Source organism: Schistocerca piceifrons, chromosome 1, assembly GCF_021461385.2.
Source record: "Schistocerca piceifrons isolate TAMUIC-IGC-003096 chromosome 1, iqSchPice1.1, whole genome shotgun sequence".
NCBI lineage: Eukaryota > Metazoa > Arthropoda > Insecta > Orthoptera > Acrididae > Schistocerca > Schistocerca piceifrons.
This window is the reverse complement of record NC_060138.1, coordinates 402175562-402201247: the sequence shown is the minus strand read 5'-3', so window position 1 is coordinate 402201247 and position 25686 is coordinate 402175562. Positions and strand designations below refer to the sequence as shown.

The window sequence follows — 25686 nt, the reverse complement described above, 5'->3', positions numbered from 1 at the left end:
GAGAGGACTCGAACCTCCGACGATGGGGGGGAGGGGGGGGGGGGGGGGGGGGAGCCGCGTCTTTTCGAAGTTACACTGCAATCGGAAAAGGACTACCAGCGAAGAGAGCAAATGCTAATGTTAGCATCTAAAAACTGTCAAAAATTCATTTTGTCCGATTTTCCGATTGCAGTTTAACTTCGAAAAGACGCAAGAGGGGCACAAAATCACACATGCCAACAGCACCAAACATATTATTGTAAACAAACATACAAATTCACTTCAAAATGAGAATAAATTCTCGAAACGCGTTGTGGTATGCAGCAAAAAATAAGTAAAAGGTGAAATTTTCATTATGTAAGTCAAGAAGACATTATTTTATGACAAATAATACCAAACTGTTGGTCGCTATCACACGTTTTAATGTTTTCTGGGGAAGGCCTCGAAGTTGAACATTTGACTTTTACGTTCAATGTCAATTTTTCAGGCAGTCTGAAAGACATGTTCAGAGGCTCTTATACGTAGCGCAGCTCATATGATAGCCAGGTGTCAACGTTTGAGTCACAGTTTTTAGCTTATGGCGTATGATCAGCGATAGCAATGAACAGGCCGGCGTAGCACAGTGTAACATGTTAGACTGTGGGCGTAGTTAGAAGTAGCCCACCTTCCCTTTGAATGCGAATTCAGTATTTCGTCTTCTGAAATAAACAGCTACAACAATGGAGTTTTATGCAATAATCGATTGTTAGCATTCTTTTATCAGCATTGCAGTGTTATTTCGTCAGTCAGACGATCTTTGCGGTCCGCAAAATGACTCTCTCAATAGAAGAAAGAATTGAAATTATGTTAGCATATGTGAAAACAGTTCGATTAAGGAAACTCACGAAATTTTCGGGGTCAAATATCCGGACAGAGGACTATCAGTAAAGAGGGAAAAACAAAGTCTGCATAAAAATTGGCGCACCTACGAATCTGTGTGAAATGTGAAATGACAGAGAATTCCTTCGGTTCGCACAGCAGAAGTTAGCGGAGACATTCGGCGAAGAATTATTCAGAGCCCAAAGAAGTTTACACATAAATTGGTCCAGCAGATACATGTAAGGAGGAGGAGTTGCCAGCGAAGATTGAAAAGTCTTGATTTTAAGCCATATTGTGTGACCGTTGTGCAGCAGTTATGGGAGGATGACTGGAGCGTGTAGATTACTGTACGCTGCTTTTGAATAATGCCGGGTGTATCTGAATATGCTTAGACGTGCACAGCTGTGTATTGATGTTGCGAGGGGTCACTTTCATCATTTTGTATAAGTGCATTTTTCACTGTGTTTATCATTGTAAATAAATGGTAAGTCAATTTCAGCTCTTCGTTTCTGTAGTTTCACTTCATTTCCTTTACGCTTACAGCTACTTTTATTTACGCCAGCCTGTAGTTTCATGCACGTTTCTGCACCCCGTTCGCCGTCATTCCTGATAGGTTGAGTGTGAGACAGGCGTGCCCAGCTGATTGTGTGTTTTGCAGAGGATGTGAACAGCATGGGCGTGCGCTTCCGGCTGTACGGCTGCGAACGCATGCGGCGCGAACGCATGATCGGCGAGTGCGTCGTCAGCTTCGCGTCCGTCAACCTGGAGCTGGAAACCGTTCTCTGGCTGGCGCTGGAGCCTCGTGCCAACCTCACGGTGAGCCACCATCCCCTACCAGGGCATCTTGACTGCAGCTCAGTCCTACATACATGACATTGACATGCTGGCGTGACACTAACGCTCCAAGAGCAGAGAAAGCCGGCCATTTCTTAACATAGCATGCACCGCAAGAATAATATTTGTTTATATTTCTTTTTCTACTTCATTTATGAAATATTTATTATATTATTACACCTGAAAAATTACTTAAATACCAAGAGATATGAATGATCGTACAATAAATGCAAACAGAACCAAAGCTCATAAATAAAAAGAAGTGAACTACCACTCATTCATGAATAGGTATTTTCGAACTCATTTTCATCTTTCCATCTTATCCCACATTTTCACTTCAATGGCATTCCGATCTGTCTTCACAATACATCGAGGTCATCTTTTTTGTATCCAATTCTTTTAATACGTGCTTGTGTTTTTTCCTTTGTTTCTATGATATTTCGATGACTATATGTTACTATTATGAAAGGCACTTTGTCACATTCCATAATAGTTTTTCACGGAGTCTGATGATTTGTGCTTTCTTACACTTCATTAGATTTTCCACCATACAAATATAATTGTATTTAATCACTTCATCTTCAGAAGACATTTGCATTCAAAATTATGATGTTTATTGGTATGATGTTTCTGGCTCTGATATAGCAGTAGTTGTGGAACTTCGTTCCTCTATGTGTTATGTTTCACTGCTTTTGTTATTTTATTATCATGACTGAGTTGCAGTTCTCTCTTCAGCAACGAGTTTGATGGCACTCATAAAGTGATTTGGTTCAAAGTGTAGTGAGCAAATATTCATGTTATCTTGCAAGTGCATGAAGTCTTTAATCTTAAGTAACTGCCAGTATTTTATAAGAGAGAAATAAGCAAACAATCATGTAATGTGATGTCAGTATGAAGGCTAAGCCGGTGCGAGCGCTACTGCGTTGTTGTCAGATCTCTCACCCTCCCACACTCCTTGCCCCTCCTAGCCAACTCCTCCCTCACCCATCTACATCAAACACGTAATATATAAAATTGTGTCTGTTAGCCTACTGATAGGGAATACAAATGCAGCTTCCTCCATTGTCAGATTTCCAGTGCTTTATCAGATAATTTTTGTCCAATTAATTATCTTTGTCGCTATAAAAGTTTATTATCCTGTAGCCATAATTTACTATCCCAGGATTCTTACCCTTTTTCTTATCGCCACAGTTTATTGCCCAATTTATTATCCTTATCACTAGAATTTATTACCCTGAGATACTTGCCCTTTGCCTTGTCACTGTCATTTATCATCCGATTAGGGGAAACTATTATTGTGTTGGTGGAGAAGGATGTTTCTTTAGGATCCTTGTCACTCATGTTTATTATCCAATTAGGATAATACATTATGTGCAGGTAACATTATTGGGACCAGGGGAGTTGCAGGGACGCTTTATTTAATGGTAAAACACTTAAGTGGGTGTTTCGACACTTCAGAATCTATCGCTACACAGCACAGAGACTGCTGGAGCCGCCAGATACAGCGTTTAGCCTGCCACTTTGCGTGAGACAGAAGACAGGCACGACAGATGCCTGTCTTATTCAGTATAACCCATTTCACCCAGCACCCCACAGCAGAGATGCCTTTCCTTCCTCTGTCATCTCACGTACCTTGGACCAACAATTGCCCTGTGATGCAAAAGCACATTGCAGAGCTACTTTAAGAGTAATGGAAGGTTTAGATGTTTAATGTAAGCGACCTCCATTTTTTCCACTTGCCATTTGAGGCTAGATAGTCGACATGGTTTACTTTAATGTCGTTTTTCGGTTAGGAGCTGTATATGTCGGTTTTCGGTGAGGAGTTTTATGTACCTCCTGCCGCTTGGACAGTGCACATGCATGAAATTGCACCCCCTCCCCCCCTTCTTAGTTGCTTGTAGAGTGCTTTGTCCTCTACACTATGCATAGAATATCAGATAAAAACTAACCGGACACCAACTAGTTGACATTTATATGAGCTGTGTCCACCATTCGGAACACACAATATATTTAAAAAGATTATCGTGACTCGTGATAGAGAAACAGTTTTTTTTTCACAAACAAACTCATTACTTACATTTCGTTCCAAAGATGGGACAATGTCTCCCTGGTTAAAGAATTGTAAGTTAGACACTCTAGGATGAAGCCAAGGTCGAATGAATCATTGTACATTACACATAACACAGTTTTCTTCCATTCCATTAGGAGTACAACCTTTAAACAGTGTATTATATAGTAACTTCTCCCGTTTAAATTACTGTTATGCGTTGTTTAGTGGTTTCATGGTCCAAGTAACATTGTACATGCACACAAGTGGGTCAGACTACTTTTATTATCCTCTACAATAGTGTTTAGGTCATGTGGAAGGGTGAGTCAGACAATGCAATTCGTTGCCAGTACACTTTGAAGATGAAGCAAATCCAAGAGACTGCATACACTGCGCGTGTCGAGCCGTCTCCAGAGCCGGCCGGAGTGGCCGAGCCGTTCTAGGCGCTTCAGTCTGGAACTGCGCGACCGCTACAGTCGCAGTTTCGAATCCTGCCTCGGGCATGGATGTGTATGATGTCCTTAGGTTAGTTAGGTTTAAGTAGTTCTAAGTTCTAGGGGACTGATGACTCAGCTGTTAAGTCCCATAGTGCTCAGAGCCATTATACCATCTCCAGGATATTGTTGTGTATTCTGAAATCCTTACCAGAAAGGACTGATGGTTCTTTAGAGAAGGATACAATCGATTTAGCTTCCCATCCTTACCTAATCCGCACTTGTATACCCTCTGCTGTTTACAATAGATAACACTGTACAGTCCATAAAGCTTTGCCCAGATGATGATATTGTCTTTGTGAAGACTGTACCGAAAATCAGATCCATAACACTGGCATGCCATCATATGGCATGCGATACAGATTGTCTGGTACATCGATCCTTTAGCCCAATCCCCGTTCAATTTGTGAAACTCTGTCGGAAGAATGATTTCGGAAAGCGTCAATACCAGCTCTAATTATTTAGTTTTTCTCATTGTGGTGATTTCGCATGATGTACATGGGAGCTAGCAATATGTTGCCCATCTCTGTCGCAGAACGTGCTCTCTCTGTTTTTGAACAGTAAACCTCTCTGTGATGCACCACATTTCTTTTGTAGCATCTACCACTGGAGTTTGTTTAGCATCCCCACAAAGTTCTTGTACTGTCTAAATGATCATTTGCGTGCCGTTCGACATTGGAACTAAAGTATCCACCAAAAGTGGTCAGAAAGTAAAGACTCATGAATAAGTTTTATTGAATTCAGGGAACTTAATTTTCCTTCTTGAAAACAAGTCTTTAAGTAGCCATGAACGAAATAAATCCTTCTGGTTACACTTAAAACACTACTTGAGTCAAATGTGCCTAGTAATTGCAAATAGATAAAGTGCTCTAAACTGAAGTTAATTACTAAATGATTACGGCAGACAAAGGCCAGTAATAGGAAAGAATTAAGATAAATATAATCGAAGGTAGACTGCATCTAGAATGCAAGCAAACACTGTTACAAAATGTTACTAACTATTTATTATACAAAATACCACATTAGCAAAAATTCTCGTCCCGACAGAGCAGTCCAAAGCTAACATGTTGAGAACTCTGACTAAGTTCGAGATAGTCACAGAAGAATAGCCCACTATTAAGGCCCCAGTACGACGAAAACACAGTAAAGTCCAGAATTCATACAAGCCCACTCACAGAAACACTAACATGAAGCTTTGCTTTGTCGTCGCGGCGGCTCCAAAGTGAGTTTCTGATTGAAGAAATGCATGAACATGTAGTGTCTGGCTTGGAAGCACACTGAGAGTGAACTGGCCTCCAAAGGCGCCCACGTCGACCTAAGTACAGCACTTGGCTCCACAATACAGTCGGTGTTGCTTTGTCACATGTCTGACGTAGAAGAGAGGTCCGTGGGTCCCGAGCAGTGACCTCTGCTGACGCATTAGGCGCTCGCTGATGGCCGTGTGTAGCACGGCAGCCCCTCGAGTTTCATCTGTGGGGAAGCAGGCTGCCTGCGTAGCTTGGATGTAGTGTGAGTTGCAGAGAGAGTTGAAAAAGTCCCACCTCATCACCAGGCTGAGAGATTGGACACCCATGCAACGACCTCAAGCAGTGTTGTGTTCGAGCTGATTACAAAGAAGGTGGGGATTGCGAAATTCACTTCCATGGGCACTGTAGGCGGCAGTCCTGATGTGTCTTCTTGAAAACCTCTCTAGGTACTGTGATTCAGCACCACCTTCCCTCTGGAAAGGGAGGAAAGACGGTGATCCATGTCGGGGATCATAGAGAAGCAGAATCCCAGTCGACAGTACATGGAGTCCCTGAGAGGTCGCCCCCTCCTCCCCAGTAGCCGACAGTAAATGAGAGCTGAGCCTAGCTGGCAGCATCCAGCACATCCAGCGCCCATTTCTGCGGGACTGGTGTGGGCAGGCCTCGAGTGGTCGGTAACATTGGCAGTTGCCAATGAGCGGATTGTCTGGAGCCAGTCTGTAAGGAGCCCACATAATGTAAGTCATAGACTGAAAACTGTGCGCCAAAAAACATGGAAATTGAGATAGAAAACTGAGTGTGCAGAAGCACTAGTGTTGAGATTTCCTTGTGCAAAAGCACATAGAATCAAAGTTGTTGTGTGAGGTTATGTAGGATAAAAAATTGTTGTGTAGAAGTACTCGGGAGGGAAAGGTGCCACGCAGGAGCACCTGAGAGGAAAACTGGCCACATGAAAGCACTAGGGATGTAACGTTGTGCCAAAGCATCAGGGAAAAAAGTATGATGTGTGGAAGCTCATAGGATAAGAAAGTGTTGTGTGGAAGCACTAGGGAGAGTAATTTGGTGTACAGAAGCGCTTTGGAGGGCAAAGTATTGTGCAGAAGTACTTGGGATGAATAGTTGCTGTGCAGAAGCAGTTGGAACAAATGTTTGGTGTGAGGATGCACTTGGGGTAAATCTCTGGTGTACAGATGCACTTGGGAGAAATTAGGGTGTTGCGTGCTTGAATTAGGCATGTAAAGGGAATGTCTAAAACATGTGCAAGGATGAGGTACAAAAAGCAGCAGAAAGTGCGTTCATGTGGTAGGAACGGGCTAGGACAAGCGGAGATGAGGAGGCACAATGATGGAGTCATCAGAGGAAGAACCATGGAGGATCAAAGTAGAAGACTGTGCAGCTGCTGTGTTTGGAGGAGGAAGCTGTAGCGATGTAGTCCAGTCGTAGACCCTTGTGGAGCGCTGGGGACGAAGACAGGAGGCATGTGGTGTCATGATAATGGTGGCCATGGGGTCTGGTGTGCCAGGAGTATGGTGCAGCACCAGTGGTGTCCAGAGGTGATGGGCCTGGGAGCATGGAGGTGCAATGGCTAGGTACCTCCAGAGCTGTGAAGACGCTTACTCCAGGATTGGATGCTGTGCCTGAGACTGTGGCGGAGTCTGAAGGCCAGGAACCCCAAAGGGCAACTCTGACGTCATGGAATGCACGCCAGCAGTTCCAGAAGACAGCGTTGCATCTGCCAGTAGTCTCACAGTAACGAGTAGATAGAAGGTAGCCCTGCACTAGACACTGGAGCAGGCGCGACATACACCATCTCAAAATATGTAGTGGAAATGAATTGGGCACAAACACGGAAAACTGGTAACAGAAACTAGTGTGTACCAAGCAGACCAAAAGTCACATAGACGAGAAGAGAAACAACAAAACTTTCACTGCGTGCGAAAAATAAAGACCCACAACTATCATGATGCCAACAGCTGTGGGACAAGAAGTACAAAGGTGGCACAGGAACCACAAAAGCCACGGGAAGAAACGAAAGAACAAGCAAAGCACTATGCACCTGGGCTAGAAGGGCAAATGTAAGCACTGATTTGGAAAAACAACAAACACTTCATTACCAGTTAAAGTATCTGCCATAGGTGGTCAAAAAGGTTTATTGAATTAAAGGAACTTAAATTTCCTTCTTGGAAACAAGTCTTGAAATAGTCATGAACGAAATAAATCCTTCTGGTTTTAAGACAAAATAGTAGCTGAGGCAGAGTGCCTAATAATTGTAAATAGACAAAGTGTTCTAACAAATTTTTGTAAACCACTTCTTTCGTAAATGGATTATGTTTCCCTAGCATTTCTCCAAAGCATCTCAACGTGGCACCACCTATTTCTCACGTTTTGTTTTATGTAGTCATTCCACTTTAGGTTGCTCTGGATGGATGCTTCCAGGTGTTTTACGTTAGTTTCTGTTTGTAGTGATTTGACATCAGTAGACCTATTGTAATTGTACAGTATTGGATTTGTAGGCCAATTTCTGTGCCCTAAATTATGTTTGGTTATATTTGGTGTCATCTCCCAGGACCTGCACCAATCAGCAATCATCTTAGGTCTTCCTGCAATTTCCTGCCGTTTTCTGTTGTTGCTGTCTTCTTGTTCTCAACCGCATCTTCTGTGAACAGCCTCATAGACTTCTGACATTAAACGCTGGATCATCTATATTGGTGCTGCTTCATGGGTATGCCAATCAATAATGTAATGCAATTTTATCAGTAGTACCAATATGTTACGTATGTGTATTTTTGATGGCTATAGAACAAGAAAATTACAACTGTAGTGTCACACGTATTTGGTACTTGAAATATTGTGTATTTTGATAAATAATTAATACTAATAAATGCCGGCCATGGTGGCCGAGCGGTTCTAGGCACTTCAGTCCAGATCCACGCGGCTGCTGCGGTCGCGGGTTCGAATCCTGCCTCGGGCGTGGATGTGCGTAATGTCCTTAGGTTAATTATATTTAAGTAGTTCTAAGTATAGGGCACTGATGACCTTAGATGTTAGTCCCATAGTGCTTAGAGCCATTTTGAATACTAATAAATAACAAATTTTTGATTTATGTTCAGTGATCTGTAATCACACTTGCATAATATAATAGGCAACCTGCATGTGTGTCGTACACATACCGCTACTCTCCACCCCAAAACACCTACTTATGGAGGAAATTTAGCTGCGTTCATTACCGCCCCCCTCTCACTTACATTGTCGCATGACAGCTAGCTTGCATCCTTTTGTGGTAATGCCATACAAACTGTAAGGTTCCAGTGTAATTGTACAGGTGTACTACAACAAGCATCATGGTGTGTTTTTATACACACAACGTTACTCCACACCCCAAAACAGTTACTTAAGCGGGAAATTTTATGAAAATAGCAGCCTCATAGTATTTTTATATGTGATATGTCATTCCCAAGTGAACATTACATCCCATTCAGGCAACTGTATAGAACAACCAAAGTAAAGAAGAAGGTAAAGCCAACCACCTGTTAATGTTGGAAGGTACCCTAGCAGGAGTCACTATAATGTATGAATAAATCTGATATTGCTTTAGCAGAACCAAGACGAGTTTTCTTACAAAATAATACAGGGAAGCTAGACCTGGAAATGTCATTGTTTACTTTGTTACAAAGATCAAATGCATTTCTTATGATCGGAAATCTGTAATCATACTTCCATATTATGATAAACAACTGACTCACATAAAAATAAAATCTATACATACAGGGGACAGACTGCCATGGGATCGCAATCAGTAAAAGATGCTAAAATATTTTGGGAATGCCCTCCTACGTAGAGAGAGGTGACCAATGTAATAGAATAAGAAAAATCAGAGTTGACATGGAAAGATTCAGATTTTTCGCCAATGTGAACCTGTATACTATTCAGCAAATGATTTGTTTGATTACACTGAGTCATTTAGCAAACAAAAACATTCGATTCCGGCGTCAGATTTGTGACTGTATTCAGCATGTTTCAAGTAGATCGAACTCCAATACGTGGAAAAAGTCAACAGATTTGGGTGTCTAATAAAAGCTTCATACATTTTTTCCCCAGGCGCTATTCGAAAGTGGAATGGTCGAGAAGTAATCTCTGAAACCTATGCCAAGCACTTGGATGAGAACTGTAGAGTAGTTTGTTACAGTTTTGTTGTATGTAATACGCTGTATGGAGCAAACTGTCAAAACTTGTGTGTGTATTGAGTATTGAACCGGGGACCTAGAAACGACGGAGATGCTTAGTCCCGCCATAGCCCTCAGTAGTTCACAACCCCACAGCAGGCCAAAACAGGCCACTCACCTTGCAGCTGCTCCACACGGTTGTGCGTTTTGGCCCCCAGTGGACTGGCACGCCTTTCCGTTCGGGAAGCAGTACATTAGACTGCGCGGCTAGCCAGGTGGGTGTCAAAACTTTGTTTGTTTGTCTGTAACTGAAACACTATCAGAAATATTAAAAAAATCGTTTATATGAATGAATTTTTATTCAAAATGTGTTGCGTTCGATGCAAAGTCATCAATTTTGACACAAAATACACTGATTTGTATTAGAATTTCTAACATCTATTTCATACCCTATCGATAATCCTCATCCAAACATTTCTTAACTAAACAGCACAGTGCGATCAAGCAAATCGTCGTCTGACTGGTATGTAGACCTGTGTGGATGGAAAAAACAGAGTATCTAAATCTTTCCATACAGGCATTGATTTCTCTTATTCTGTTATCATGACCATTTCCCCTCATATAGGATAGTGCTGCATCGTTTTATAGAATGTATCCCATGACACTCTCTATCCTGTATGTACAGATGTTATTTATACACAAGCAGGTTGACTATCACAGTATAGGATTATGATTGCAGATCTCTAATCACTAAAGAAAAATTCATTCGATCGTTGTACCAGAGTAAACAATGTTATTACCGCATCTAAGAGAAAATTGTCTGCACTATTTTGTCAAAAAAATCGTCTTGTTCTGCTAAAACTGATATCAAAGTCAGCCATACATTATAGTGACACATGCTAGAATAATAAATGTACAGAGCTAAATTTCCTCCCTAAGTAGGTGTTTTGGGGCGGAGAGTAATAGTATGTATACAAAACACATGCGGGTTACCTATAGTAAAATGCAAGAGTGATTAGAGATCTCTGATCATGAATGAAGAAAAGTCTAACTTATTTCAAAATAATATTGTCGTTATTAGTTATACAAAATACATAACATTTTGAGTACAAAACCCGTGACACTACTATCTTAATTTAATTGTTCCATAGCCATAAAAATATGCATGCATCATGTGTTGGCACTACTTATAAAACTGTATGTGATTGGTTGATTGTTACATTTTGACACACCGTTGCAGTTCATGAAAAGGACGTCATCTTCGTTGCTGTTCTTGGTGACTTGTGAGGTACTAGCCATGTGGCTTGTCCTGTTTAGTAGCAGGAGCAGGGCAACTTCAGCAAGCAGTTCTGCACAACCTGTAGACTCTTTAGATGCCTTGAGGCAGCGTTACCCAACACTACTGTAACATTACACAACACTACTGTGGTGTGTTCCAGCACAGGTCGCACCAGTGTGAGGTAGAGGATGACACCTAGGCACAGTGGAAGTATGGACATCCAGTTAAGCACAGGGTAGAGTGCCCGCAACCTATTAGTTGCCTTCATTCAGGTTTCTTCAATGTGTGGGTGCCAGGTTAGGCACCTGTCTTACCTTGCCCCAAGATACCTGGTAGTCCACAACCCAGACACCATGGTGCCACATATCACGATTTTGTGGTAGCCAGGTGGGATGGGTCATCTACTAATAGGGATAGCTCATGTTTTGGTGGTGTTGAACTCAAAAAGCTCCCATCTAATGTAAAGCAATAAATTGGGATTCCAAGTCAAAAGAATACAAAATCTGTACATCATTAGCAAATCTTTCTATGAATAATTTGAATATCTCTCCATTCAGGGAATGAAAAGTTCTGTTACTTACATGACATGTAGCAATGTTTGTCATGATCTATGACAAATAATAATATGCTGAGCAGTTAGAACATTATTACTGCACACCTCCCCCCCCCCCCCCCACCCCTCCCCCAACAGCCAGTATGTCCACCTCTGGAAGGATAAAAGTGGTGCTATATTGTGGCATGGAAGCAATCAGGCCTTGGTAGGTCACTGGAGGGGGTTGTCACTACAGCTACACACAGAAGTCCCCAATTCCTGGGGAGGAGGGCCGTGAGCTTTGATGCACATTCAATCACATACCAGATGTGTTCGACTGGGTTCAAACCTGGTGATCTGGGAACCAGAACATCAACTGGAATTCACCACTGTGTTCCTTGAACCACTCCATCGCACTTCTAGCCTTGTGACATATCACATTATCTTGTTGAAAAATGCTACTGCTGTCAGAAAGCATGATCATCATCAAGGGTTCACCACTGTGTTCCTTGAACCACTCCATCGCACTTCTAGCCTTGTGACATATCACATTATCTTGTTGAAAAATGCTACTGCTGTCAGAAAGCATGATCATCATCAAGGGTTGTAAGTAATCTGCAACCAGTGTATGATACACCTTGGCTCTCATGGTGTCTTGCATGAGCTCCACTGGACCCATGGATGCCCACATGAATGTTCCCCAGAGCATAATGGAGCCACTGCCAGCTTGTCTCTTTCCCACAGTACAGGTGTCAGGGAGTTGTTCCCCTTTAAGACAATGGATTTGCACCTTCCCATCAGAATGATGAAGAAGGTATCAGAATTCATCAGACCACTATGCCAATGTCCAGAGCTGGTGGTCAGGTGCCCATTTCAGTCAGAGTTGCCAATATAATGGTGTTAACATTGGCACATACATGGGTTGTCGGCTGCAGAGTTAAGAGTGTCTAGTGCACTGTGTTTTCAGATACACTTGTGCTCTGCTCAGCATTAAAGTCTGATGTTAGTTCCACCACAGTTCACTGCTTGTCTTGTTTTACTAGTCTGCCTAGCTTGCAACATCTGATGGGGGTGGCCACCGAACTCAAGACATCTGGACATTGTTTCACCTTGGTTTTGCCATGTGTTGAAGACACTCACCCCAGCACTATTTGAACACCCAAAACGTTGTGCAGTTTTGGAAATGCTCACAATCTGCCCTCGCTCAAATGCAGATAGATTGTGCACCTTTGTCATTCCACACAAGGATAGTGTGCTCACTGATACTACAGGCTCCATGCCTGTGTATCACTAGCAGTCATTCTTTGTCAGGTGACACTGGATGGTTTTATATTGATAGTAGGTCAGTCGACACAATGTTCTGGCTGATCAGTGTATATTACAAATAGGACTCAGCATTTATAGATGTAAACATATTTCCTTTCAAAAACACCATTCTAATCAAGTCAATATTAATCTACGAGTAGCAGATACATAGGAGTAGCAGCTTCCTTACTAATTTACTCATTTTAATATAAATGGCGTAAGTGTGAATAGTATTAATTAGCGCAATGACACATTATTGTTAATTTAAGTTTCTTTCATATCTTTGTGTTATCTTACTGTATGTCCTTGAAGTTCCTCCTAACTGATGGGATCTACAGAACATGATGAATGAAAGGAATGAATGAATGTGGATGGGAAGAACTTATACCTGCTCCAGGTAATCAGAAACAGTCAGATCTGAAAGACTCATTTAGAATTCCTTTTACAAGTGCTTTAGTATTGATACTGCAGTCTTTTAGTAGGCAAAATGAAATGTAGCCTATGGACATTTTAGTTTTAACTCTATGCACATTTTCACTGATTTCCTTTTCAGTAGCAGATAGCAACATGGGTATTTGTAACTGTATGGTGTATTGTAAGAAACTGTGCTTTGAGTTTCATTGCTATGTGACTTAATTAATTGTCCACGCCGTTGTGAAGAACTTTACGCTTTTCAATTAAACGATCCTTATTTCTAACTTCTCTCTTTATCTTTTTCAGCTTTGTGCTACCAGTTACTTGTTTTACTGTCTTTAAAATTGCTTTGTTGTTACCATCATGGTTCTGTATTGCCTTATCACTTTGAATTCATTTTGCATTCTATAGTAAGTTCTCACAATCTGCCCTCGCTCAAATGCAGATAGATTGTGCACCTTTCTCATTTCACACAAGGATAGTGTGCTCACTGATACTACAGGCTCCATGCCTGTGTATCACTAGCAGTCATTCTTTGTCAGCTGACACTGGATTGAATTGAATTTAATTGATGAAAGGAGAAAATATAAAAATGCAGTAAATGAAGCAGGCAAAAAGGAATACAAACGTCTCAAAAATGAGATGACAGGAAGTGCAAAATGGCTAAGCAGGGATGGCTAGAGGACAAATGTAAGGATGTAGAGGCTTGTCTCACTAGGGGTAAGATAGATACTGCCTACAGGAAAATTAAAGAGACCTTTGGAGAGAAGAGAACCACTTGTATGAATATCAAGAGCTCAGATGGCAACCCAGTTCTAAGCAAAGAAGGGAACGCAGAAAGGTGGAAGGAGTATATAGATGGTTTATATAAGGGCGATGTACTTGAGGACAATATTATGGAAATGGAAGAGGATGTAGATGAAGACGAAATGGGATATAAGATACTGCGTGAAGAGTTTGACAGAGCACTGAAAGACCTGAGTCGAAACAAGGCCCCGGGATTAGACAACATTCCATTAGAACTACTGATGGCCTTGGGAGAGCCAGTCATGACAAAACTCTACCATCTGGTGAGCAAGATGTATGAGACAGGCGAAATACCCTCAGACTTCAAGAAGAATATAATAATTCCAATCCAAAAGAAAGCAGGTGTTGACAGATGTGAAAATTACCGAACTATCAGTTTAATAAGTCACAGCTGCAAAATACTAACGCGAATTCTTTACAGGTGAATGGAAAAATTGGTAGAAGCGGACCTTGGGGAAGATCAGTTGGCATTCCGTAGAAATGTTGGAACACGTGAGGCAATACTAACCTTACGACTTATCTTAGAAGAAAGATTAAGAAAAGGCAAACCTACATTTCTAGCATTTGTAGACTTAGAGAAAGCTTTTGACAATGTTAACTGGAATACTCGCTTTCAAATTCTGAAGGTGGCAGGGGTAAAATGCAGGGAGCAAAAGGCTATTTACAATTTGCACAGAAACCACATGGCAGTTATAAGAGTCGAGGGGCATGAAAGGGAAGCAGTGGTTGGGAAAGGAGTGAGACAGGGTTGTAGCCTCCCCCCAATGTTATTCAATCTGTATATTGAGCAAGCAGTAAAGGAAACAAAAGGAAAATTCGGAGTAGGTATTAAAATTGATGGAGAAGAAGTAAAAACTTTGAGGTTCGCCGATGACATTGTAATTCTGTCAGAGACAGCAAAGGACTTGGAAGAGCAGTTGAACGGAATGGACAGTGTCTTGAAAGGAGGATATAAGATGGACATCAACAAAAGCAAAACGAGGATAATGGAATGTAGTCAAATTAAATCAGGTGATGCTGAGGGGATTAGGTTAGGAAATGAGACACTTAAAGTAGTAAAGGAGCTTTGCTATTTAGGGAGCAAAATAACTGATGATGGTCGAAGTAGAGAGGATATAAAATGTAGACTGGCAATGGCAAGGAAATCGTTTCTGAAGAAGAGAAATTTGTTAACATCGAGTATAGATTTAAGTGTCAGGAAGTCGTTTCTGAAAGTATTTGTATGGAGTGTAGCCATGTATGGAAGTGAAACATGGACGATAACCAGTTTGGACAAGAAGAGAATAGAAGCTTTCGAAATGTGGTGCTACAGAAGAATGCTGAAGTTTAGATGGGTAGATCATATAACTAATGGGGAGGTGTTGATTAGGATTGGGGAGAAGAGGAACTTGTGGCACAACTTGACTAGAAGAATGGATCGGTTGGTAGGACATGTTTTGAGGCATCAAGGGATCACAAATTTAGCATTGGAGGGCAGCGTGGAGGGTAAAAATTGTAGAGGGAGACCAAGAGATCAATACACTAAGCAGATTCAGAAGGATGTAGGTTGCAGTAGGTACTGGGAGATGAAGAAGCTTGCACAGGATAGAGTAGCATGGAGAGCTGCATCAAACCAGTCTCAGGACTGAAGACCACAACAACAACAACAACAGTAAGTTCTTGCAGCTTTTTTGTATCTGAGAAAAAAGTGTAAGATGTTTCAGTCACACTTGACATGTGAACATGTGTTATTGCCACTTATGGTCATAGATGTGCAGTGAACCTGCTTTACTGCCACACCCAAGTGCTATGGTCAGGAAGAGGCTTGGTGGTGGGATTGTGAGGGGAATTGACAAGAGTTTTTTTGTCAGTGACATACTTTTTTCTTGCCATACCTCGCTAGATGTTACAAACTAACATTTATCTCTAATGTCCATACTGGTCTGTTGCTCTGGTAGTATGGCTGGATCACTGATCCTGGTGATAAGCATCTTGTGCTATCATGTCAACTGCACAAAACAAATGTTGCATATCCAAATGGTCAGTTTCTAACGTGACCCATAGAGCATAATGTCTTTACGAATGTATGAAAAGCATGGCAAAATTAACAAATGAGCAAAACTTTACATGCATGTTTGTGGGGAGTTGCATTAAATTGACCCACATGGTCCAAGGCTAGAAAGATCGGAGACATGTCCAGCTCACACTGACTGCCTGCTTTGTCCGATATGGGCCAGTGTGTGTCACACCATTGCCGAAATTTGGCTAAGGGTAAATCTGCACACACAGGCTGCTGAATGCTGGGCACTGTGTGCTTGTGTTGGTAGCTGTGACTGCTGTTCCACCATTCATATGTTTCTGCGGAGTGGCCACCACACAGATCCCCCCTTGCAGAGGGGACTTCCATAGCTCAATAGAAAGTGTGGTCATCAGTCTGTGTCATGTGTGTGTTTAGAGTTCACATGCTGTGTGGTGACATCAGTGTGAGCATGCTAGTGAGGTGTCAGTCAGTGGTGGAAGGGCGGCAGCTCATGGCGTAAACACGCGGGGCTGGTGACCATGCAGTGGACATGTTCTCGCGCAGTCGGCTAGTGACAGCAGTGGCAACCGGTGCTGGCTAAGAAGTGCCTGTAGCAGTTTGCAGTGTAGAAGTGGGGCTGTGAGTCACTTGGAAAGACGTTTCAAAGGCTGATCCACTGATAGCTTAATAATGACACAGAGCATTCACTTGTATTACAGCTAATGCACTACAGCAGAATGAAGCTCACTATTTTAATAATTCAGAATGACAACCAGAATGACAAATCCAAGGTTCATGAGTCGCACTGCCCCACAAGTTCACCAATGGACTCAGTTGTGGAAGCACAGTGCTGTACTTGGTCCAGTCTCAATGCTTGAGACAGTAGAGGTACAGATATTGCACTTTAAGTATAAACGTGCATGAGTACTGTGACTTGAATGTTGGTCCCGGAGCTGTGACAGACAAGACCGGTGGTGCAGAGGGTGATGTCTGGATCTCAACAAGAATGTTGAGTATGAAAACTGGCATGGACTTTGATCCTGCCTCAATGTCCAACATGGTGGAAGCCTAGGGATGTGAATGCAAGTCTAGGAGCTATGATAGACAAGTAGCCATTGACATGGAAGATGGTGTCCCATACGTAACTGTAGATACTGGCTACAGGCACAACAAGCTGGAAACAATGTCTCTACAGCAGACTGCGGCTGAGGGGCACCAGATTCTAAATATGTGTGGCGACTGTGGCACATGCTTGCTGTATTGAACGATGTGGCATTCTGATGATGCAGCACGGGTGTTTGAAGGAGATGTGGCAGCTGGTGTGTGTGAGGTAGTGTGCTGGCAGCTGTGGTGGGGGTGACCCATGGACCTGTGGTAGGGATGGTCCAGGTGGCAGTACTAGCTTCCTGGGCAAGTTGGTGGGAGGTGTATGTGCCAGTGCAATGACAGCTGGCTGCAGGTGTGTGTCTTTGTTGGCTACAGGTGCTGGTTCTGTCTTATTGCTGTTGGATGGAGTGCCATCTATTTTCAAATCTTCCGCCATTTTGAAGAAGTGGTTGGCTGCTGGAGCAGCAAGACACAGACCAGCTTGGCATTGTCATCTGAGGCTGTAAACAGCTCCCCATTGCACTCAGTGTCCAATGTTTTTTCTCAACAGGCGATCATGTGGTGTGGTCTGGAATAGGGTGCCTACAAATGTGGCTGTACCACATTGGTACACAACATGTCATGCATGCTGTGCTGCAGCTTGGAGTGCACAAATACTTTTCCGCTGCCATGCCGCATCAGTATGTGGGCTCAGAGATTGTCCATGTCAGTGCACAGATGTTCTGACAGAGCAGGAGGCTGGTACTTCCTCTACAAAACTACCTGGGATTGTGAGAGGTTGCTTGTAAATGAAGTCAACAAACAACATGTTGATCTCCTCCTTCAGCGTTACTCACAGGACCACCAGCACCAGTGGGAGTGTGTCTGTCCAGATGGTGTTGTGGCATGTGAGGGTGGCTTTTGGAGTCCCGAGGAGCCATTTGACCATGCTATTTGATGCTAGATGGTAGCCATGGTTCTGTGTAATCAGACGTGACACAGTCTGGCGATGTGTGTGAACAATGCACACTCAAACTGGCGGCCACAGTTTGTTGCCAGGTATTGACAAAGGGGATGGCAATGGTCTTAGCAATGATGGGCATTGCCTCTGGCTGGTGTGTGAAGTGGTCCACCATAGTTAGTAGATTCCAATTGCCTCAGAAAAGAGGGAGTGGACCAACAAGGTCCACATGGACATGTGCAAATTGAAAGTGTCACATCAGTAAAGGCGTCCACACGTGCGTGAATGTGCTTCTGTACTTTGGCCTGCTGGCATGTGGTACAAGTGCACGTCCATTCATGGTAGTCCTCCAAGAGCACAGGCCACATGAAATGTGCAGCCACAAGCATTGCAGTGGCGTAGGTGCCAAGGTATGATAATCCATGGACACGGTCAAAGGTACTGCACTGGAATTTTTCTGGAATGAGCGGTGTGTGCCAGTCGAAATGTCGCACCAAATCTTCCTTGCAGAGCCAGGAACAGGCACTAGCTCCAGTTGCAGACCAATGGAGGTGTCGTGACGGAAACTACGCAGTTCTTCATCACGTCATCAAAGTTCACAGGGGGCTGAGATAACGGCACACGTTCGGGACAAGCAATCAGCAACTATACTGTCTGTCCCGGAAATATGGCGATTGTTTGTTGTAAATTGTGACACATATTCTACTTGCTCGAGTTGGCACAGTTAACACTTGGAGTGATTGTTTTGAAACACATGAGTTATCGGTTTATGGTCGGTGAAAATTAAAAATTGTCAGGCTTCTGCTGATGGGTGGTAATGTTTCATAGCCGCGTGTACCACAAGAAACTCAGTTGCAGCTGGCATTTGGGTAGGTGCAGGGAGGATAACATTTTGTTACTTCATTGACAAAGTATGTGTTGTACCAGAAGAAGTTGCTTGGTGGCTGCTCTACTGTCAATAGAGTACTGTTAAAATGACTGGAGCTGCATTGCCATTAGTACAAGCCAGTTCAGTGGTGGCTGGAATGATTGCTACTATGGTGCCTGCTGCCCTCTGTCCATGAATGTGCCAACTGGTTGACCTGTTTGGTAAGATCTGCTAACTGTTGTGAACTAGCTGAGGCAGGTTGGCAGAGGCTGCAGGAGGTGTGTGCTACTGCAGAGATGGTGTCATAAGCTGCCACAGTGCTAGGTGCTGTCGCCAGCACCTTGTGCATCCCGTCAGCCAAGTATGCAATGGCGTCCACCTGCATCTCTCTCTGCAGTGCTATTACTGCCTCCACCTGAGTGGGGAGACTGCACACCCAGATAGTGTGTTAAACTGAGTCTGGTACCACATCAGACAGTGTGAGGCTCTGCAAGTGGTGCAGGAACATAGAAGATCTTCAATGGCTGTATTCCTCTTGGCACAGCAATTCATGCACTCGTTTTTGCTCTGAAAATGAGATCTGATGGATCAGTTGTTCATTCAGTCATTTGTAAGAGGACTGTATTGGTGGGATGGTGATTAAGTCCCATACTTTGGTCGTGTAGTTTTGGTCAAGCTGGCTCACTACATGCCTGAATTTTTTGAGGTCACGAGTTACATTATTGCTCATGAAGACCACCTCCACTTGGCTGAACCACTTGACTGGGTCACAAGGGCAAAAAGGAGGCAGACTCGACAACAACCATCCAATGCTAGCCCCCACTTCAGCAACAGTAGGAGAGTTGGTGTGGTGGGGCTTTGCATGCCAAAACCTTCCTGAGCTGTCTGTGGGTGCACTTATACCGTGCATGCAAGGCATGTCTGTAATTCACTCTCCAGCCTCTGGTTGCACGCAAGACAATCTTCTATTGGCTTTTGTACTTCTCCTAAATTCAACATCCTGGCTTTGACTCAAGTTTTTGTACAAGGAAAAAGCACACAAAGGAAATAACATGACAAAACAAAAAACACACACACTCACCAGAAGGTTCCCAAATGAAGCATACACACAAAGAATGGAATATATATATGTATATATGTTCGCCCAAAAAAGTCGATCATTTATCTCTACAGAGCAATGTTCAGACGTGGTATGATAAGCACCAGTCTACTCGTGGTTCCACGACATTTGTTCTGATGAATATTCATCACAAAGTGTTAGCCTCAGGTCATGTTGGGGTTACCAGTGAAGTATGGACATGTGTTATCACCACTTACAGTCCTAGATGTGCAGTGACCTGGCTTTTCTGACACATCCATGCAGTATATGCAAGGAAGAGTCTTGGTGACAGGAACGGGATGGGAATTGACAAGGGTTGTTCTGTCGGTGACACACTTTTATTTTGCTATACCTTGCTTGATGTTATGAGTAAACTCTTATCCTTAATATCTGTACTGGGACATTGCTCTGCTGGTATGGCTCAACCACTGATCCTAGAGGGCACACACTCTGGCGATAAGCATGTTCCATGGCCTGTGAACCGAACAAAACAAAGGTCATTTCTCCAAATGGTTGTTTCCAGTGCAGCTCGCAGAGTCTCATGTATTTTGCAGATGGATGAAAGACACTGCAAAATGAATGACTAGGCAAGAATTCTTGTACACTTTTGTGGGGAGTCACGTTAACTCGACCCACATAGTCTGCAGTGAGAAAGATTAGAGGCGTGTGTCACATTGCATTATCCATCTAGCACTGACTACTTGCTTTGTTTCGTTTGGTCCAGTGTGCATCACACCATTGCCAAAATTTGGTGTAACAGTAAATCTGCATACATGGGCTGGCGAATGCTGGGTACTAATTGTGTCTGCTGTGACCATAGTTCCGCCACACACTCATTATCTTTGATAAAGGTGAGGAAGTTGAATGTTTCAGAGAATTTTCTGATACTTTTTGTTACCCAGTTCTTGAAAGCTGATTTCTGCATATAATATTTTAGTAAATGTCCAGCTGGCCATCTTACAATGCAAACTCACACCTTTTTGATACACTGCAGCTTCTGTAACTAACTACTTTTGTTTGGTTTGCTGCAGATATTTTAAGTTTTGCAATGTGACCAAAATGGTCTGAACCCAAGGTCTGTAGCCATTACTTTGGTTAACATTTGTTAGTATGTGGTCAACAATGAAAGATAAGTGTTTGGTTCATCTTGTTTCATTAGTCATCAGTTGTGATATACCATAACTGTATTGAATATCCTGTTGCTGACTTTAACCACTTTCATTATATTAATATTTAAGTTTCTCTAAATAAAATTATATCATTTAGGAGTACACATCTCATCTAGCACTGCCATTAATTTTGTGAAAAATATGTCAACACTACCTTTGGAGACCTAAGTAAACAAAGTATAATTAGTTTTTTAATGAATTTTGTTCTTTTATTTCTATCAGTGATTATTTACAATGTTTTTCTTTACTTAAATAAATCATATTATATAATTCCTAACTTTGAATTGAAGTCCTTCCTTAACGTAAATTCATGAGTCTCCACCTCTCTCTAATTATTTGCTATAGTCACATGATAGATCATAAGAAGGTAGAACTATGTATTTCATTTCAGTTCCTTTGCACCAGTGCCAGAACTATGGACTTTTACTCATTCATCTCTACCACAGACTTTTTTATGGTCAGTGATCTAGGGAAGAGCACTTCTAGCAGAGTTTTTGTAAAGCAATTTGGAACTTGGTGTCTGTACATCTTATTTTTAATAAAACTACTCTCACTATCTTGTATCAGGAATATCAGTTCAGTTGTTCCATATTTTATTCAAAAAACTGCAATGAGTTTTCCTTATTTACATTGCCAGGTAATATTATATTGGGCACTGTATGTTGTCTGGACCTTGTACCATGCTTTCTCCTTTGAACAGTGTTCACTTCATTTCTTGAGAAGATGTGTGTGTGTTTGTTTTCCCCTACAGCTAATTTTCTACATTGTCTACAAACTTTATAAGAGTACAGAACTATTCACATGTTCTGTCCAATTGCTTCGCATTGATTTTTTTTATTATTTATAATTTTTTTCATTTTTGTTTACAGCTAAACTCGTCAGCCTCAGACCTCCTGAGCCTGGCTAGAAGTGACAGCACAGGATCAACACATTCGATGCAGCATGGAGGAGTCCCAGAGCTCCTCCTTGGTCTAGCATACAATGGGACTACTGGACGGCTGTCTGTTGAAGTTGTCAAAGGAAGTCATTTCAGGTAATTCACAATATGCTTGAAGACACAAAAAATCAACATTTTTTTTCTTTTCTATCCTCTCCTTGCTTTTCTGTAAGTACAGCTATCCAATATAATTAAGTGATAGAAAAATTCAATCAAAATTTCTTTCATGCATTGGATAATCCACTAAAAACACAAATGAAAAAACACACACAAAAGTTATGAAAATGTGTCAACTTTCAGAGTCAGTGGCTCCTTCTTCTGGTAGAAAGGTTGAAGGGAAAGGAAGAGGGATGAAGGAAAAGAATTGGCAAAGTTTAGGAAATGCAAAGGTTATGAAAAAGTCACCAAGAAATCCAGGTTAGGGGAAAGTTACCGGATGGAATGACAAACAAAGACAGATTGATTTCTGGGGCCTGCCAACAATCAGTGTTTCTCTAGCCACCACTCAATGAGTAAATTTTTTATCCATCTAATTTTACTTTATGTAATTTTCAGGAATAACTTTTGTTGTTAAGTATAGGCAACAAATATAAAACCATATAAGTTAATTTCTATTTCAAGTGAGCAGTAGTTAGCTATATGTGTCAGTCCTGTTGATTACACTCACATTACATAGCACAAAGAACACAAATGGACTGTGCAGAAACCCTGATAATGTAGTGCAATAGGAAGTACCATCTACTGTGCACTTCACAATGGTCTGCAGAGTACAGATGCAGATGTTTATACTTGCAACATTTTTTGCTGTTGACACAAATACCTCTGCTCTTTTTTGTACTGGTATTCCCTTTATTTTCTAAAATCTCATCTAACTGCATAATTTCACCTTTAATACAATGTTTGACTAAAAAGTAACCATATTAAGGATATAACATTCTTAATTTTTACTTCTTCACAACTTTCAGTTTATAACCTTCAATATAGTCCTCTCCACATGGCTCCATGCAAATTTTCCAATGCTCAAAGCAGTGTTTGAAGTTATCTCCTGAAAACATGTTCACAGAATTTTTCTACCATGCCTTCAACTGTCTCAAATCTTGTTCCTTTGTGCAGATTTTGCTTTCAGGGACAGAAAAAAAGTCATATGGAGCGAGATCTGGTGAGTAAGGTGGATCTTATGTTTAGCCAACTAAAACTTGACAGGCATTAGCTTCCTGCACACCATTTTTGAACACACTTTCCACATTTGAATATGTTCATGTAAAATCTGCCAATGTTTACAATATCAGCAATGACATGATTACTCAATCAATGGTCCATTTTCTCATTGTCTTCATCTATTGTTGATGTTGAGTGTTGCCCTAGGCATGACTCATGTGTCTTCTCAGGCCTCTTTGTACCACTTAAACCTGTCAAAAACTTGAGTTCATGAAAGACATTCATCACTGTACCTGTGTTTAATAAATAATGGACCTTTGTGGTGGACTTCCCAAGTTTCACTAAAAATTTCACATTAATTATTGCTCTTCTGAAACACTACGATTTTTTTTGACAGGCTGCAGACACATTGTCTCACACACGTAGGTCATGGCCCAACTACAAGTCTGGGAGCCATGAATGGGTAGTGGGAATGGTGAGAGGAGGATCAGATATCAGCAGTCTAGTGGTTGACACTGAAATCCATACTGTTTGTCTATTTAAATAATCAGATTTTTTCAGCCAAATCTTGTATCACACAAAACTGTAAATAAATTATCATACTCTACATTTCAGACCTAATGACAGAGAAATCTGTTTCTGTTTTAGCATTTCATCTATTTTTTTCTCATCATCTTATGAGTTAATGTTGATTTTGAAAAACATTTAGGAGCATTTTATCCTGGATCATTCCTTACTTATGTGTTAAAAGTGTAGTCAGTTTCATGTCTAGCTTCATTTGTCTTTCTAAATACATTTTCTAATTTGTTTTCTTCTGGATAATGTATTAAGAACAAACATACTGTTATCACCAAATTCTGTTAGCACATGCTCTTTGTTTTTATGGAATTAGATATAAGTTTCCATTGATGCCTCATTCTTTAGTTTTTGACCTACTTTTGCGTTCAGACCTCTCACTATCATCTTGTTTTGAGAGTTGCTGTTACTTATCAACTTTTTGACTCTTCCTAGAGGTCTTATACCTCCTCATTGGAAAAAGCTTCTTGGTGTATTGATTTACGTGATTGACTTGGAATAGCTTTCATTTATTTTTAAAACAAGTCTGGCCATTTTGTCTGAGATTCCTTTGGCATCAGTAATATTATTTTTTTGCATCACTTCTAGTAACTCTGCTGCAGCCAAACACAGTATATACTGTGACAACATTTGTTATATGAATACTTTCATCCCTTTCTAGGGTTGCCAGTGTGATTATTTATATTTGTATGGTAATTATTGACAGGATTTCTACAAAACTAAGACCGGAAATTAGAGATCATCAGAAAAGCACAAGTAAATTATAATTGTATCTGTTTTACCAGTTCTTATTAATTACATTCTGTGGTTTCAAATTCTTGTTAATGTAGTAGGAAATAATTGGTAGTCTAAATAGCTCCCCTTTCCTACATAGCATAATAACTCTTCTTCTTTTTCTTCCTTGTAACTTTGTCCCACAACAACATGGAGTCAGCGTGGTTACTATTGGATTTGGCATGATTAATTTAAGGACTGGCTGGATGCCCTTCATGCAGCCACTCCATTACCTTCCAGGAAGGAATACTTCTACGCCAAACTATCTATGTGTGTTGTTAACCATATGATAGTGTATGAATATTTTCTAAATTTTGAGAGTTGTGTAACTGTGGCAGGGTTGAGTACTACCTGCCTGTACTTCTTTTCCTCCTTTACCTCCTCCTCCTTCTCCTCCCCCTCTTCTTTCTTCTTCTTCATTTCTGCCAAAGCAGGTCATCCACAGAGCCTCTTCCCAATTTCTCTTTTCTCCCACAGTCTGTCATTGTTCCTCTCTGTCACTGTCCATGTGATTTCCTGGATTGTTCCATTCTTTTCTAGGGATACACCATTGACAGTCCCAATTCCTATATATTTGTTTGGACAAATCTGTCTTTCATTGCACTCATGTTAGTTGTCATATGTGACACATCTACTAAAAGGCTTTGTCACTTCTGGTACTGGTTTTGATCTGAGGCTTTTTTTATTATTGGAGGCAAATGAGCTGGCTTGCTGCCCCTTCATAACTTCACAATAGCCCCATTGGCTATCAGTTTCCAGGGTTCCTTGTGAGTTAATGAGCATTGTGCTCTCATTTAAATACATGCTCGAAAGAGTCAGCCTATAGGAATTGTGATATGAATCCTGTCATTCAGGAAAATGTGCCCCAAAAGATGCAGATTCACCTTGAGGTGGGGAAGCTCACAGGAGTCTAATGTCTATTGAGGCCTAAGTGATGTAGTGTGCGAGTGAGGCAGACAAGAACCTATGTCATGGGGAAACCCAGTAGAAGGCAGTTTTGGTCAAGGAGACATAGCAGGTTAAATATGGCGGACCTAAGATCGGCCATAAAGAGAAATATTTATGAAAACTATTTAATTCTGTAGTAATACAGGGAATGA

The 25686-nt window shown here is 41.5% G+C and overlaps 1 protein-coding gene across 1 annotated transcript in view; it reads left to right on the top strand.

The window, feature by feature from the left end:
• The window catches only part of LOC124729666 (synaptotagmin-14), a 609333-nt gene that overhangs the window by 546943 nt on the left and 36704 nt on the right, over positions 1-25686 (top strand). The window contains exons 8-9 of the mRNA XM_047248497.1: positions 1496-1653; positions 22011-22174. Of these exons, the coding sequence (XP_047104453.1) occupies positions 1496-1653; positions 22011-22174 (322 nt within the window). The remainder of the gene's footprint in view (positions 1-1495; positions 1654-22010; positions 22175-25686) is intronic.